The following is a 17957-nucleotide window of genomic DNA, read 5'->3' as shown; positions in this document are numbered from 1 at the left end:
GATCAAAGCGCTTATATGTGAACGTGTGGGGGGTTTCCCCAGAGTCTTAATCGAGGTCAACTACTTCAGGGTTCATTAAAAATGTGAATAATCTATCTACCAATATTGAGTTTGAGAAATGATCATTATCTGGCAGAATCAATCCTATTATCAAAAGAGGTAATAATAAAATAAATGTCCTTTGTTTATTGTGGCCTAGTGTAATATAAATGAAGCACCATGTATTTAAGAGGAACAGTATCTATTTTGTAGCTGCAGTTCCTGGTGGAAAGCAGAACTCACTTGTGTTACTTGCGTTGATGTAATCTGCAATTTATAATCAAATGATCTTTACTGCTTACTCAGCAGAAAATGCAACACTATGTCATCAAACATCTGGTTGTTAAAATGGCAGCTGTCATCCCTCTGCTCTCACAAGTTCCCATTGCTATGATTTCATTATAAAGCACATGCACCCACATTTACAGTCATTTTCCATCTTAAGATATGTACTTGAAGGACACATGCGGTACAGTAGAACCTAGTGCAGCACATGTAGAAAGTAGCGGAGGGGGTGACTTTACCTGTCGGGTGATCAGAAGAGGTGAGGATCCAGAGGGAGAGGAGGAAAGTGTGTGCGTCACCCATCGAGTGTACAAGGTGTCACCCCAGCATGCTGTGTGAGGCACAGGAAGTTGACCAATCTCTCTATCTCTCTCTCTATCTCTCTCTATCTCTCTCTCTCTCTCTCTCTCTCTCTCTCTCTCTCTCTCTCTCTCTCTCTCTCTCTCTCTCTCTCTTTGTTAATCTGCCTCTTTTCAACTTCCTGATATGAAAAGTAACGTTTTGTTTGTTTGTTGTTACATTCAAGGTTCAGATATTTCAACACTGTTTGTCTGATTGAATCGATTATTTTTTTTCCCTCCTTTTAGAATCCAATTTGATTTCAAGACCTGATCCAGTTGAAGCAGGTCTACGACCACCTTGTGTGTTTTGGCAGACATATAGCATATATTCACACATAGGACTTTTTATATTCAAGACTATTCATATATATTCATTGCACACATGATTAACGGCCAGCAGCTCTGTATTTATCTCCATTAGTGTTCTCGTCCCTTGCCTTATTTATTTTATGCTTATTTATTTTATTCTTATTGGTCTTGGTGTGTTCCTGACTTTTTTCTTTTACCTGCACTTCTTACCTTTTCATTTTCTCTGCTGTTGCTACAACACCCGACTCTCCCTCGGGGCATGATAAAGTTTATTTTAGCTTAACTTCTGAAAAAAACTAATTACATTAACTACCTGTTTAAAATCATAAGGGACATTTAGACAGATTCAGTGAATTGTAGCAGGCCTGTAGCAGAGGCCGGTCACAGTCATCAGAAAAGTGATTTAATCAAAAGAGACAGAAGTGGACAACTGCCTTGTTATCAGATGCATAGTTTATAAACACTCTGATTTGACACATTAGCACACTGACATTACTGAGAGCTGAGAGGAACCCTGCAGACAGCTATAGGCCATGACATTAATATTACTGAGTTACTGCCTTTCAATTATATCCTGTCAGAGAGTGCCCTCTAGCGGCTAATACATAAACAACAATAACTACTTTGATGACTGGAAATGTAAAGGTTACTGTAATATAACACAGATCGACAGCGTATGTACATCATCTAGAAAACGGCAAATCATTTCCAATATAAATAACGGACAGTCAAGCCAAGATACCATATCATGGTGAGGTTATTAAAGCATTTGATCTGCTGTAGTGGGAGCCTAGACCTCGTGGCGCAACGGTAGCGCGTCTGACTCCAGATCAGAAGGTTGCGTGTTCAAATCACGTCGGGGTCAGCTTTTTTCATCAAAGGTATTGTGAAATGTGTTTTGACATTTTGCTGCCAACACTCACTGTGTTTCAGTGGTGAATAAATATAACTCGTCAATGCCAGCAATAATGAGTTATCATAATTATAGTTTTACACTGTCAAAAATGGTAAGCTTACAAGTCCAACATTTAAAGTTTCAGTCATGAAAAAGTATGTATACATAGTAAAAATGGCACGTGTACAGTAGAATAACTTTAATTTGTCCTTGTTTTGTATTGCTTGTATGATTTAGATGATATTAATGTATTGTTTAATTTCATTAAATGTTTTATTACAATGACAGAACCCAAACAAATTGTGTCTATTGTATTGTTTTATTATCTAAATGTTGCAGCTGGTAGGGGGCAGAGCATATTTTACCTGCACCTTTTACAGTTGGGTCATTAAATCTATAACTATGTTACATTATTCTTTTTAAAATGGCCAATAATTTTTGGCTGCAAATCTGCAAAGTAATCAACGCCTCTGTCAATGCAATACCTCAAACGTGTGCTGTACACTGGGATTCTGTTGAGGCATCTATTGTAGTTATGACATTTAGATGACAATTCTTTGATGTGTATTTCTGCCTAAATGATGGGTATTCTGGACATCAACAATTCAAATAGACACAGTTATTTCAGGTTCGGCCTCTTCTAAAACCTCTTACTATCTCGTCTGTTAGCTTATGTTCACAGCTTTATTACAAAATAGTTTTAAAAATACAAAGTTGCAAATATAACATACATCTGTTTTGTCAGTCTACAATCAGAACAAGGAAATAGTCGAGGAAGTAATAATTAATGGATCACCCCAGTCATTCCTCTTGAAGAATTTAAAACGGCGATGATGATTTGGACAGTGGCTACGCTGTGTTAATGAAGACTCTCAACCCCTAGCTCATCACCCCGTCGCCCAGCAGAATTGATGATGATGATAACGATCCCCTTCATTTCTTCTTCAAGAAGTCATGGTGTGTTGTAGTGGCGAGCTCACTGTTGAGAGAAGGCAGGCTACTTTATGTACATTTACAAAAATACTTTTTACATCAAATCTCAGTGACGTATTTTAATGTGAAACCATCCAGGAACAACCATCTATTAATGGCAACCATGAATAATCTACTGACCAAATAGCATCAACTATGTGCAGGCCTTTTTTTAAATGTATTGAACAATAGCAGCGCTAGCAAAGCACCACAGATCAGGGGGAAGAATGCATTGGATTTACTTTATATGTTTCGCTGATGGAAAGCTTTTAACAATATATTAAATTGTATTATAACAAAATAATTAACTGTAACATTAACACTGCAAGAGTCCGCTAGATTTCTTTAAATTATCCAACTGGAAGATCCATTCCAGTGTGTCAAACTTTTGCAGGCTTATGACAGTCCCGCAACAACGACATACACCGGATATTTGTTTTATTTTATCAGAGCGTTTGATTCATTGATTGCTGCCAGGAAGTAATGAAACATTCCCCCCCAAAAAACATCAAAAATGTATTTGAAGAAGATTGCCAACCCTGCTTTTAATTTAGCCCACAGCATCGTGAACGTAACCTTAATTCCAGTTGCTGTATTTAGATTATTTTGCGGATCTTTACAGACTTATCAGTTGTTTCAAACGCTCAGTTTGGGTTCAAAAGTCGCATGTTTGGACCACTTCTTTGTCGCTACAAAGCGGGTTGACTAGTTTTCCAAAGATTCCTTCCAACCCTGAGCGTAGCGAAAGAGCAAAATGGCCGCCGTGTGAATATGCTGAACTGGGCCCAAAAAAACCCTCTATACCCATTGAATAGAGATGAAGCCGAACGGAGGTGCCTCTGAGTGCGTCCTTTCAGAACAAGTATTTTACTTTCCCATGATCTAGCTTGTCTCTAGCGTTCTCTGGTCTCACCTCTTTGCCGCAAGTGCCACAGATACATCCAAACAGGCCGTTGACCATCTGGATGAGACAGAGGACGAGCTCCACGCACGCCGCCACCAGCAGGGTGGAGAACAGGCCCACGTTGAATTCAACCACACCCTTCGGAAGTATACACCAGTCCCACATCTCCTTGTCGGTCAGGTAGCTCCCGTTACTGCAAAGGAGGAGTGACACATTTTATTTAGTAGATGGAGTCCTCGTGAAATGTGTGACGTCCACACACGGAGGCCGGCTGTACCTGCTAGCGAAGGGCGTCCCCCATTGTGCAATGATGTTGAATTGGTTGCTCCAGAGGCATGTCGGCCCGTTAGCGAGGCCCAGGCCAGCAACACTCAGACTGTACACGGCCCCCACCACACCCACCGCTGCAAAACCAATGGACAGGAACATCTGCGTGGAGGCACACACAGTGGATTCAAGCATGACACGGTAACTTTTCAATGTTTATCCCTGTATGTTTGACTTTTTTATGTTTCTTTTATTTTTGTTTTACTGCGACATTAGCTCTCTATTAGTAGTACCTTTGCAAGTGTGTTTTTTATTTATTAAAGAGACAGTGTTTAGGGATTTGGCGTCATCTAGCGGTGTGGTTGCAGATTGCAACAGACTGACAACAAACACTGATACAAACACTAGGGGTCCTCAGTGTCGGACTCTTTTCTTCTTCTTTTTAAGAAGATTGTTACGCTTTACAGAGAAAAGTATTTCAGCTGCAGCTGGTGGATAATATATAAATGTGAGGATGATAATATGGCACTGAACATATGTACTTACCCCACAGCGGTTGGCACAGCAGCCCTTTGTACTGGTCAGGTGAATGTGGATGGCAGGAATGAGGACCTGATAGCAGAAACAGAGGAGGGGAAAAGACGGAGAGAGGAGACATTTGATGTTGGGCGAGAAACCGATACATAATGAGAGAAGCCTGCGACTTGGTCTGGACTCGCGTTTAAATAATTAGTCCAGCATCACATTTACATAAAGTTGGGTCAATAGCCAGATATAAGGAAAAAATAAATGAGTAAAGTCAGCGACGCGGATATCCGGACATTTAGTCCCTAAGTATGCTCCAAAAACAGTAAATCCTACAATTCCTACAATGCAACACGCCCCAGTTTGCAACACAGGCGTTCTGTTATAATTGACATCACTATGACGTCATCGGGGGGGAATTTTCTTTTATGCCAGTTTGACAAAGCCTCCCGTGAGACATTGCACGAAAGGTTGGGTCATATACTTCCCATGATGCATCCTGCTCTCTTAAAAATTCCATTTCCATACGAAGAAACTGCTCTGTCAATTCCGTCCGAAGTTAAACGTATTTTCTATCTGATTATCTGTCTCTGACGTATCGCGAATACTTTTCTGATCAGTACGGGTCAACAAACACAGGACTTTCTCCCAGGCGACATTTATTTATTTTAAGCCAAACCAGGATGTTTCACTAAATCATACCAAGTGGTATTGTTGTTTCGTTTTGAGCGGTAACCACGTTTTTAAAACTGCGAGTGTAATCTGGGAGAAAATACATTGTCGTCAAAACGTAACCAAGATGGAGAACGCAGTCTAGCTGCAGGGAAAAGTTTTTCCCTGGAGACAGGGTTGCAAGAGTAATCTCTCTTTTAATCGGCAACCAAGTAGTTTGAGTGGAAAACACTCCAATGAATCATGTATTTTACCGGTCATGGACCTTTTTACATTATTCCCCTTTAATCTAATCTCAACCTACTCACCATGATTCCTCCTCCTATGAGGCCCGCCATGTATTTGACCTCCATGGTGATGCGCTCGTTTCCCTCCTGGTCCTCGGCTGCGTATGTCGTTTCCCAGCCCGGAAAGAAGAGCATGATGTTGCAGATGATGGACACCGCGGCCATCACATAGAGCGGGACGGCGATGAATTTAGAACAGGCTCCTGTGCACATGATGTCTGCGGATGGATGTCGTTCAGACGGTAAAAAAATAAATAAAAATGTCTACAAATCCCAGCTGCTCCTCCAAACTATAAATATGGTCCTCTATCAATGAAACCTCTTTTTCTTCTCACACGTCAAGTGCAGCTTCGTGCATCAGATGTCGCAGAAGAGAACTGTTTGAATATATATTTGAGGGTTTGGAGGGTGGAGGCTATGAAGGTGGAGCTATGGGTGATAAGGCTCAGTGTCACCCGATTTATGACCCAGACTTTATGCCATGGGTGTGTGTGTGTTTCCGTAAGAGCCATAAAAGCCATAAAAGCTAAGCCTGTGGTCTGTACGGCATAAACCTTATAAAGCAGAGAATGCAAAATAACAGAATACATATCATTCCAAGTACATCTCAAAGGCAAACATTATACTTTTTATTTAACTACATTTATATTTTTTTAACTCCTACTTTTTGCATTTAAAACTAATGAAAAGCTTATAAAATATAACTTAAAAAAAAAAACACCAAACAGTTTAAAGATGAATTAATAAATCGAATGACAGAAAGTATTTTGATAATCCTTTAATTCACAGTCACAGGGGAAATGTTTAGAGTATACAGTGGTATTACATTAAATACTTTTTCCTGATAATATGATTGTTTAAGTAACATTTTCAATGCTTGTAGCCAGAATTGTCCACAGTAAAGGCAATGCAATATTACATATTTCACAGTGGTGGAAGAAATATATTTAATATATATATATATATATATAAAGTCAATTTGATGAATAACTTTTGTTTTTACTAATTCTCAAATCTTCCCTATTCCTAATGGTCAATGTTTATTTTATTTGTATTCTACTTTTACTCATCCACCGTCATTTTAATGTCTAATTATATGGTCTATTTTGCCCTTGTTTTTTATGCGTTTTAAAGCACTCAGAGATACATCCCTTCTTCGAAAAAGTGCTCCATAAATTAAATCAATTATCAACATAATAATTTACAGTGCGGACCTATTAGTTGCGAGCATTGCAGTAAAAAACAATATTTGTCGTATTTCTCAGGAAGCTCTCGTCATTCCGTTGTGTGACCTTTTCTATTTTTACTGTCACTTTGACTGAACACACAAACAAACACACAAACACTCAGCTATTGTCCTGTGGACTGTGTGTGTGTGTGTGTGTGTGTGTGTGTGTGTGTGTGTGTGTGTGTGTGTGTGTGTGTGTGTGTGTGTGTGTGTGTGTGAGTTGTTATTAATAATTAACTGTCTACCTTTATTATATTTACATAATGTGTATATTTTACTTCATTGAAAGTACTAATACTACAGTATGAAAACATATTACTATACTGTATACAAATGTCACCTAAGTAAAAGTATGTGGCCTCCTAATCATGTAAAGTATTAAAGTTGGTTGAGCTGGAGCTCATTTTGAACTATTGAAGGTGCTAAATTTCTTATTAAGCACATTATTAATAAAGCAGCAAACAACTTGTGGTGAAGCCTGACCGGAGTGGCTTAAAAAGTGGTAGGAGGCCGACATGAGACACTGTGTTGCAAAACCAAAAGGTGTTTATTTATCTAAATGACTCGTGAACGCAACATGATATACAAACAATATAAATGAACAAATCAAACAAAAAGGAAATACAAAACAAATAGCCTAACTTCACAGGCGCGCACACAGTTACACCATGATGTTCTCCCCCTCTCCAGGAACAGCCACAGGCAGAAGGTTAAATACCCCCTCCAATCAGAAGGAGGAATCTACCTTGCACCTAGTGTAGTTGAAACTGCCATTGCACACATGCCTACCACATCACATTAAACCTAAATACATACTTTCTCTAATCTAATCCGCATGAGCAGGGAATGAAGTCGCTCTTCCTCCTTGCTTTGTTTACATGGTCAGGCCGGCCGTGTGTGATTTTAGTACACGTTTGTGCACGTGAGCGTGCCCCGCTGGTGCAACATCATTTATTTGGGCACAGAGGTCTTCTATGAAGTGTCCTGAATAACATACTAAAATTCCTAAGAAATTACCGCTGCGGAAATCGGTTAAATAAGCAAACATCCAAGATGGTCGCCATAAATCTATAATGTCTCATATCTCCACTATCACAAGAGATATTTGAATTATTAAAAATGCTATTACACAGCTTTTGAACATAAGGAATCATTTAGAATAGGTTACAACTTGATTGGATGCAATAGTCATGGGAAAAAATCCAATATGGACACCAAAAATCCATATCTTATCATATATTTGTATGTGAATCTTCATCTATCATCAAGTTTGTTATACTACGGGTATTTAATACTGAAATATGAATCACAACATCGTGTACATTCTCTGTGGAAGAGGTGTGTTCATCAGAAGCGTTAGTGCGATGAAAGTGAATGGGAAGATGGTGGATATCCTGCAAAGGTTTCTCAAAGATGAGCGAACGGGAAACTGGAGATTACATCTTCAGTCAGTACGTGAAATGCTACCCTACTTTGCAGCAGCTGGACACAAATTATATGCGAAGTCCGCATATGTATATCTGCAAACGATGAAACGATGACACGCTGCCCGAAACACACCCCTATGTCCATCAGAAATTTGAGTAAGGGTATTATGTAGTGAAGACGCACGGAGGCCTGACACGGGGAAAGGGCACGACTGAAACTCAGCACCTACTGTGGGCCATGTCCATGCCGGCATGTGCCAACATGAATGATACCATGCAGAAGTTCACTGGTGTGTCATTTGAGACCAGTGACCAACACACGGATATGTAAATTGCTAGACAAGCTAGAGATGTCAATGACACCCGGAATCTTATCAGCTACCTCACACAGAGGGATCCATTCGTTGAGAATCCATCACTGTTCAACATCGCCAATGGCATGACGGCCCAAAAAGGAGTCAACGTTGACCGATCAAGAGAAATTAGGGAAGATATTCTAGATTCTATGGTTGGGGTATTTTAGAAGATTATGCCTTCAGGAAAGCTGACCAGGCCACGACACTTGGCTCAAGATCAACAGTGAAGGTCAAAGGAGAATCTGTAACGGTGGATCCACAGTTGATATTTCAGAGGTTGGTAACCGTAGGACAGCGTTCAGAAGATGTTTCATCCTTATTCAAGTATGAGCTCTGCACTCATCCACCTGCACTGTTTAAATCAGCTGCACTCCCCCCAACACTGGCCGATGTGCTCTGGAAGTCTATGAAGGAAGAGCAAAGAGAACCCAGTGCAAATGTCCAGTATGTGCTAGATGGTGGTGCTCTACTTCATCGCATACCATGGCCAAGAGGATCTACATTTGACAGTGTGTGCCAAATGTACGCCGCATACGTCCAGTGGTGTATAAAGTACCCAAAAGCCGTACTTGAGTAAAAGATACCTTACTGGAAAATGACTCAAGTAAAACTGAAAGTCACCTATTAGAATATTACTTGAGTAAAAATCTTAAACTGATATTTTCTGTACTTAAGTATCAAAAGTATTTTTCTGATATAAAATGTACTTAAGTATTGAAAGTAAAAGTACAAATAAATGCTGTAAATAAAAAAGCAGCAAAGGGTCAGAATTTTGAGAATTATTAAGTTTATTATTTGAAGTGCTGTGGTCACCATGACCAAGGACAAGGAGTTGTGTTGAAAATAACTGGGTTGGCTGTGATCCATCCAGGAGCAACAATGTTCAACATAATATATTGTACATAAGTATACTTTTGCATCCCCCCTAACAGCGTGTCTAGTTAGCTCGCAAGCTAACAGTGAGCTAGCGGAGACCTGCTTTCAATCGCGCCTCGGGTGGCCAGGCAGGGTGAGATGCGCCACGGGGCTGGGAGGACAGCAGATCCAAGTGTTATAGAGTGTCCACACGGAAAGTCTGCAGGGAAAAGTCTGCTTCTTCTTCTTCTTCAGTTTAATGGTGGATCGCAACCAACTTGACTAGGTGTATACCGCCACCTAGTGTACCGAAGTGTGAGAACCCATCTAGCTGGCTGTCACCATGGCGTTTAACCGGCTTCTCTACCATAGAGAGAAACAGAGGTTAAATCTGATTGGATGAGCTCTGCTTAACAGCTGCCAAACTGCACCAGCGCGCTGGCCAGAAACTGAGGAACAGACAAGACAGGAGCTGTGCAATGAGAAACATGGGAAACATTATTATAATACATGTAGTCTATTTGGGAAAAACAATAAAATTATTTAAAAAAAAATAAAATTTAAGAATTACAAAATGACAGTACACTTCGATGGTGACATGATGATACAATCAAAGAAAGAAGATTTCCTGAACAACAAGGCAAACAAGCAGCGATTCATCCATTATCTGAGCGACAAGCGGCAAGCTGGAGAGAACTGGCTGTAGCATAGACCAGGCAACGCACGATGCCGACGTATTGATTGTTCAAACAGCAGTTGTCTCCGCCCAAACAAAAGACACTGTAATGACCGGGGGTGACACAGACTTGCTGATTCTCCTACACCTTACGATACCGGCGGTTCTGTGACAAGGTTTCAAAAGGCACGTGGAACATTTCCCATATTTATGGCGGCCATCTTTGATTTTTTTTGGCTGATGTTGAGTTGATGCTACTTCTTTTTTTGTTGCAAGTATCACAATAACAAACACTGTTTCCATATAAATATGAAGGGATTTTTCAAACCTCATTTCTTGTTTTAGTGGGAATTCATCATAACCCTTATTAATTCTGAGGAAGCCTATTATGCAAATTACAGATGCAGCAAAAGTCCCCTATGTTACATTTCTGTCTCTTCTGTGTCAGAGAATCTGAGTCCATGTTATCTAACAAACTACAGCCGATCAATATCCTTAACCTGTGTGTGTGTGTGTGTGTGTGTGTGTGTGTGTGTGTGTGTGTGTGTGTGTGTGTGTGTGTGTGTGTGTGTGTGTGTGTGTGTGTGTGTGTGTGTGTGTTATGATTTGATTACATTATCAGTGTATTATGGCAGTGTAGTCAAATATGTATGTAGGTGTAGGGAGTGTGCAAATGGACTTTAACCAACAGCTGGCAGGCATACACACACATACACACACAGCAGTGACTCATGGGTTTCCATTCCTATCTGGTCTTATCTCTGGAGAAGTGAAGTTAACCCTGACCTCCAAATCCAGGAGGTATGAGTAAAAATGATGAGCCTGGTACACACCCAGTGGCAGGTCCAGACTCATAGGGATCCTGAGGAGATTTATATATATATATCCCCGCCATGTGTCTGGCGGGGATCATGTGCTGTGTGTGATCTGTCTGTCTGTCCACGGCGAAAGTCGCCTAATATTTGTTGTGCTCATTTATGACTGTATGCTCAAGTACATCTTGTGGTTGCTGACTTGTCACTCCTCTGATCACCACTGAACTACCACTTCAGTTGCAAAAAGCCAGGCTGAAAACAAGCCTCACTGAGTCTGTTGCAGGCCACACTTTGCCCTTAGTCAAAAACGATATGAGATGAATGAATCCCCATTTTTGTTCTTCATCGCCATCTTGACATAAGGGTGTCTGTCATGGGTATCAACTCAAGGAACTCCTCGGTGACCGCCAAAATCTCATCAACACCATGAATGAATACGGCAAGTTGAGCAACATCTTTAGTAATGTCAGTGCTCCCATTGATTGCAACTGAAAATGTTACAAATTACTTGACTTTATGCTTTTTTTGGCTATCCAAATCTGCTGAAAGATCGGAAATCTTATCCGTCACAGTATTCCTCGCAATCCACAGACTTTTTTCGCGGAGCGGCGAGATAGACGCGTTTGAGGCGGCGCGAACAGAACGTTTGACCTGGGGCGAACTGAGCGAAGGATGCGGCGCGAATTCGCGTGAGTTGAATTCTCCCAACTCCGGCGGAGAAATCGCATGACGCAAAGTTGCGGCAGCCAATCAGCGTTGAGAATCAGCGTTGAGAATCAGCGTTGAGAATCAGCGTTGAGAATCAGCGTTGAGAATCAGCGTTGAGAAGCTCCGCCCGTCATCACCGCCGTCCTGCCGTTCCTGAATCAAACTGCTGCTGCGCCGCCAGAACCAGCACTGACAGCGGCTTCATTGAGACGCTGTTGTGGGACTACGGATAATATTATGAACCCAGACACCATGGAGTTTGATGTTCCGACATATGTGGAATTTACACAGAAAGTATGAAGCAGAACTGGTGGTTATTTCCATGGTGGATGGCAGAATCGGTATCCATTTTACTGAGATAAGCCAGGCGCAGTTCCTGGAGGAGTCGGTGAAATTCACCGAGCTGTGTGCGGCTACGGATGATGTTATGAACCCAAATACGAGGGCGTTTCATGTTCCGACATGTTTGGGACTTCCACAACAAGTATAAAGCAGAACTAGTGGTTATTTATTCCATGGTCGATAGCGGAAATGAAAGCTTCGTTGCTTGTCTCTCACAGAGACAAGCAACGGAGCTAAGCCACGCCCCCTTCACGACGCGATCTTTCGCGTCTGGTGTGAACACGGCATAAGGCTTCACACTGAAGGCTTCACAGCTAAAGCGATATCTAGAGACCAAACATCCAACGCTCGTGGAAAAGCCGGTGAGATTTTTCAAGAGGAAGGACGATCTGCAAACATGAAGACTGCTGAAGCATATCATTCACATCATAAGGCTATATTTTAATTTGCACTTTATTTAAATGTTATTTACAGTTTATTTAATTTGAAAATTATTATTTTGAATTGTGTGCACACTTGTCTGCACACTAATAGTTGCCCAATAATTGTGAACACACAGATATTTCCTAAGAAAGTAAAACCCTCACTTTTAAATGTTGAGGTTTATTAACATTTTGGATTGACCGAGAGCACTGTAGTTGTTCAATAATACAATTAACTAAAAAAAAACTACTTTATTTTATTATCACATATTATTTATCAAACTTCAATTTTTGTCTCAGTTTTTTTGAGAATGATTATTTATTTTTGTGTTAATATGCCTGATTTGAGCCTTTAAATGAGTTCTTGTATTAACTTGGTTTGTTCCATGACTTGTTGTCTGTGCAGGTTTACATACACATGATCAATAAATGTATTTGTGATGATCAAATTGTATCATGTCATTTATTTGACAAGGTTTTTGCTCGTTAAACTGTAGGTAGATTTGAGTTAGTTATTGAGTAAGTCAAACCAAGAGTGAGATCAATTAGTTAATAAACCAATACAGTGTTACTATTTGAATGGGGCCCGGGGCATTTTGTACTTGAAAAGTTGGGCCCTGAGGTCAAAAAGGTTAAGAACCCCTGTTTTAGAGTACCATTTAATCATGTGACGACGGATAATCCAATCTCCACGACAACGCCATTGATGAAGACCATAGAATGCAGTTGAAAGCTGCAAAACTAGTAAGCAAACCTGAAGGCAAGAGTATTTTTGTCATATTTCCAAGATAATGAACAATCTTTTATTTCCACAAAATAAAAGAATAAATGAGAGTTAATAATTAACTGACCATGGAGTTTAGACTCCGTTAACAACCTCACTGTTGGGTATTAACTTTCCGAAGGTCTAATGGCGACTAGTGTGAAACTAATCATGGATGAAGATGAATATTCCGATTTTACTCCATAAACATTACAACCTTGGAACAAACCCAATTACAGAGCATCCATTTTAAAACTCATGGAGAAATTGTCTTCATTGGTTCACACTAACAGAGATATTAGATGTTGGTCAAATACAGATTTCAATGGAACGTCAGCTTTAAAATCTGTTTTAAAGAATGTAATTACGATTCATTTGTTTGAAGTAAAACACACTCCACACTGTGCCCAAGTGTGCATGGGTAATATAGAAACCATATCTCTGTGAAAGTTCTGTTTCCAGAAGTGCATCGGACACAGTGTTTCCCAAATGAAAACAATAGATGACAGGACGGCGTGACGGTGGAGGTTTATGGCGCTCTGCTGGAGAACCACGCGGCGTCTCTGAGCGCTTTATGACGAGGTTCTGTAGATCCCTCCTCTCGGTGCCTGGTACTGCCACTCTGACACACACACACACACACACACACACACACACACACACACACACACGCACACACACACACACACACACACATACACACTTGGCACAGCAACAGCATCGCACTCCCTCAGGTTATGATCTGCGTGAGAGGAAAACCAGCACAATTCAAGGGGAGTTCCCTCTCTTTGAAATACAGAGCCGCACAACAATGGCACTGCAAAGTGCCCAGTGAGTTCATGAGAGCCATATTATTAGGGCCATAAACTATGGACACAGAAATACGTCTTAAATAAATGTACATCTTAACATCGTACCAATAGTCTAGCTGTTTCAAATGCAGTAGATGTTGACTCTCCCATTGTTTTTAAGTCGTAGATGGGGAGCAAATAAAGATAATAGGGTGAAGATTTGAACTAATAAATGTCAGCGTGAAACTTCCCCAGTTAATTACTTATAAGACGACAATAGTATTTTTGTTTATCAATTTTTCTAAAATGGCATGTTTAAATGTGGCATTATCGAATGACACTTTTGGTGAATTCAGGAGAAATGCGTATTTTGGATGTTTTCTCTCCACGTGTTATATAGCTTAAGAATCTCTCAAAGAATCTCTCAATGGAGCGCTGCATTTATAAACATAAACATAAGCTTCCTCCTCAAGCTGTGCGTCTCCACAATGATGGAAAGTGTAGCGTGAGAGATAGCACTCTGGTTCTGTGATTCAACCGCTAATCAGCAGTTCAAAGGTTGAACGTGTGTGTGTGTGTGATAAAGTATTTCAACATTCTAAAGACAGCGTATGTGTGTGGGGCTCCTTCCCCACTGGACCGCCAACCCACTAACATGTGGCTTTCGTCCTCAGTGGGAAAGGTTACCAACGTTACTGGTATTTACGGTCTCCAGTGGTGGAAGCATGACAGTGAATATATACCAACTCAAACACAGATATAGACAATTATAAATTATTAACATACAATTAATATGCTTTCCTCAAAGCTGCCAGACGCTGTCATTTTACCTCGCTGATCATCGCAAAAGACACTTCATTCAAACTCCTAAAAAGCGAAATTGAACTGTCTTTCTAAGTCTCTAGTCTGGTTTTAGAGTTTGAAAAGAAATCTTAAACTAAACTAAAATTGCTTATTTTTGACAAGTTTCCCCCATTTCACAAAATCGTCTTCAATACATTAAAAAATTAAAAGAAATAAGGAGAGGGCCTCTGAGAAGCTGACCGAAGAACAATGTGCCGTCTCTTCTTTGTTGTGGTGATTCTCTTCAAACACAGTGTTGCTCTCTGAAGTTAATAATGATGTTATCTGTCAGCGTTATCTCTCCCTCAGAGCTGCTGCCGACTCACAGCCCAATCTCTCGTATCTGAAACACCAGCAATCCGTCGATTCATCAACATTTTAATTTTTTATACGAGCTCACATTGCACAAACAAATATCACAACGAATATCTGTCTATATCTCTTGAGTCTGTTTCTGAGATGGAAACAAAGACTCCTCAAATAACTGGGAAAATACTTTGTAACAAAAAAATAAACAAGATGTATACGTTTACATCTTGCTCATACATAGTCTTTAATTTAGTTAACTTTTCTTGTTTGCTTTGTTATTGTTGTCTCATGTATAAGCACACAGTTCTCATTAAATCTGATATGATACAAAAATATAGATTTCTCTGTACAATGTAATAAATAAAAAAAATATCAAAAAGGTTCATCAGTCCCTGAGGACTCTGAAAGGGAGTCCATGTCCCGGTATGATGACATCAGCGGTGCGGAGCGCCTCCTGGCGGCTCACCTCCTGCACTGCAGTGTCCATGCTCAGCTCCCGCCAGCTGTCCTCGTCGGAGCAGCACTCAAACAAGTCCCCGGCAACGAGCACTGTGCCCGCTGAGGTTCCCGTCACCTGGACGCTGACGTCTTGTCCCGTGTGGCCCGGACTGGGAATGACGGACACCTGAGGGAGGGAGGAGACGCTGTCAGAGCCTCAGGGGAACCCAGCAGGACATCCCATTGCCAGATGTAAACAGAGGACTAGAGGTCTATTTATGTGTATGTACGAGAGCAAGAAAGAAAGAAAAATGCCTTTCATGTGTTCACATACTCGGCCAATAAAGCTGATTCTGGATTTCTTGCTTTTGTCAGCAATTTTTAGATTTAGTCTCAGCTCAGTCTCAAACTTAAGGGAGAGAGCGAATCCTAAATTCAGCCTCATCCGTTTTATTTTTATAATCTTTTCTATTAATAATTCAGGAACATGTAGTCAAGCATTCCTCAAAAACAGTCGCCAGCAACCAGCGCAAAGCCTTTTTGGTTGAAAAAACAATGTAATACAAAGCGCTGTGCCATCACTGTCTGATTTAATACATAATATGTACAATTCAGTTTAAGAACGTACACTTACACTATTAAATATTTATTAAATAACTATTTTTAAAAGATTTTGAGAACCACTGGCCAACACGATATGTAATTAAAGTTACTTCCGGTTTATCCCCACACGTTATTTGTCTTTTCCCGTGTACTGTTGTTGACAGGAGTAGTAGAGACTTACATGCTCGTCAATACAGTGCGCGTGCCCGTCTGCCAGCTTGTTGGGACTGTACGCGTCCCCATCACTGACGTCATACCCGACAATCATCACCGCTGTTGGGAAAAGACTCAGATTTCCGATGTGGTCCGAGTGTCCGTGAGTCCCCACGACCACGTCAATGTCCCCCGGTCCCAGACCCCTCTTCTTCAGCGTCTGTAGGAGGAAGTCCCGGTCCCACGGCCCGCCGGTGTCCACCAGGATGGTCCTGGGTCCCGTTACGAGGGTAATGGTCCCATCCGCCCTGAACGTCCCGTCGGTCTGGGGGAGGCAGTATCCGATTTTAAGGACGGACACGGAGTACGGCTGACCCGGGAAGTCCAGCTGGGACTCTGAGAAGGGGACTACTTTAAACCCACCGAAGACCATTTTACTGTCGGTCCCCATTGTGGTCGCTATATACTATAAGTTATAGCAACAGGGACGCAGAGACGGGCACCTTCTTCTTCTTCTGCTGCTTCTTCTGCTTCTTCTTCTTCTTCTTCTTCTTCTGCTTCTGCTTCTGGTTTTATTTGAATGGCAGGTTGCAGCCGTTGCGTACAAGGTGCATACCGCCACCTACTGTACTGGAGTATGCAGTGTGAGATAATGTCGAGATATTGATTGTATATAATTAGGTAAATACATTCATAATTGAATGATAGTATTAATAATGAAAGAAAATAAACAACTCTGAATAAAACATATATATATATTTATTATATCCAATTAAATATTCCCATCTCCTTCAAACATACACAACTACTTTCTACTGCAGCCCAGCACATGCTGGATATCTATCTTTACATTTACAGAGCATATATTATTGGAAAGTAATCACTTCTAATACTTGAATCATCCTTAATATTCCACTAGAATGAATTTGCTAATTATTAGAGATTAAAGTAAGATCAATACAATCCCTCGTCCAGGACGAGGACGGACATGCAGATTTAGCAAAATATAAAAAGGTTTGTAAGTCAGTCATTCAAAATCAGAATGTCTAATTCGTGATTAAGTGTCTGATACAAAGCCACATTTTCAAAGTAATTTATAGCAGCAGTTAAAGATTCAAAAAAATATAAAATATATATATCATTGGATGGTTATCAGCTACCCAGGCATAATAGGTATGTTCCCAAAATGAGGCTGTTTCCTTATTCCCAGAACTCCAGTAAAACCAGATTACCCATTAACGGATTTCTGCTGACCTCCAGTGGAACGGGGCTCCAAAACACTCCAGTCTCAAAGTGATTATTGAGCTTTTCCAGCGAAGGCAAACGTAAAGTGCACCACCGTAATCCATCAGAAAATCAACATCTGTGCTATAGTTTATTGTTAAAAAGAGATTTCAGACACCTGATATTTATAACTTTTTTCTCGTTTAAAAAATATATAACTATTCAATAAATAAATCTAAAGATAAAAAGACCCATTGTATCTTTAACTTGAAGGATCACCAGGTATGTATAGACACTGTTATTATTTGCCTCCTGAGTAAATAATACCATTGAATATCTCTTTTAAGAGGGGATTTGTTAAAATGTGGTTAGGAAAATACATAATTATTATAAATGATGACCTATACAGTATGACACATGAGAGCCTGGTTGAACTCCATATGAACTGGAGGAGCACTAGTGCTGCAGGGAGGATGTGTTTTTGGAGCCAAGTAATCATCACACTGGT

At 40.4% G+C, this 17957-nt stretch overlaps 2 protein-coding genes across 2 annotated transcripts; both read right to left on the bottom strand.

Moving 5' to 3' along the window:
- Nucleotides 1-2221: 2221 nt before the first annotated feature.
- tm4sf21b (transmembrane 4 L six family member 21b) lies at nt 2222-5709 on the bottom strand (the record flags this gene model as incomplete). The annotated part of the gene is made up of 5 exons (XM_079216001.1): nt 2222-2848; nt 3755-3938; nt 4023-4174; nt 4559-4624; nt 5518-5709. The coding sequence occupies 5 exons, from the start codon at nt 5707-5709 to the stop codon at nt 2846-2848; spliced, it is 597 nt and encodes a 198-aa protein (XP_079072127.1). The 3' UTR covers nt 2222-2845.
- Nucleotides 5710-15118: 9409 nt separating this feature from the next.
- Nucleotides 15119-16752, bottom strand: mblac1 (metallo-beta-lactamase domain containing 1). The gene is made up of 2 exons (XM_079216007.1): nt 16254-16752; nt 15119-15656 (listed from the first exon to the last, which is right to left on the bottom strand). Exons 1-2 carry the CDS (start codon nt 16674-16676, stop codon nt 15417-15419), a joined length of 663 nt encoding a protein of 220 aa, XP_079072133.1. The 5' UTR covers nt 16677-16752; the 3' UTR covers nt 15119-15416.
- Nucleotides 16753-17957: the final 1205 nt, after the last annotated feature.

Source organism: Taurulus bubalis, assembly GCF_910589615.1.
Source record: "Taurulus bubalis genome assembly, chromosome: 3".
NCBI lineage: Eukaryota > Metazoa > Chordata > Actinopteri > Perciformes > Cottidae > Taurulus > Taurulus bubalis.
This window is presented reverse-complemented; position numbering and strand designations above follow the sequence as displayed.

Bases quoted from the DNA above. Each gene is read 5' to 3' on its own strand.
- mblac1 (XM_079216007.1), bottom strand. From the start codon at position 16,676: ATGGGGACCGACAGTAAAATGGTCTTCGGTGGGTTTAAAGTAGTCCCC. The intron at 15,657-16,253 runs GTAAGTCTCTAC...TCCCTCCCTCAG, and splicing joins CGCACTGTATTGACGAGCAT to GTGTCCGTCATTCCCAGTCC.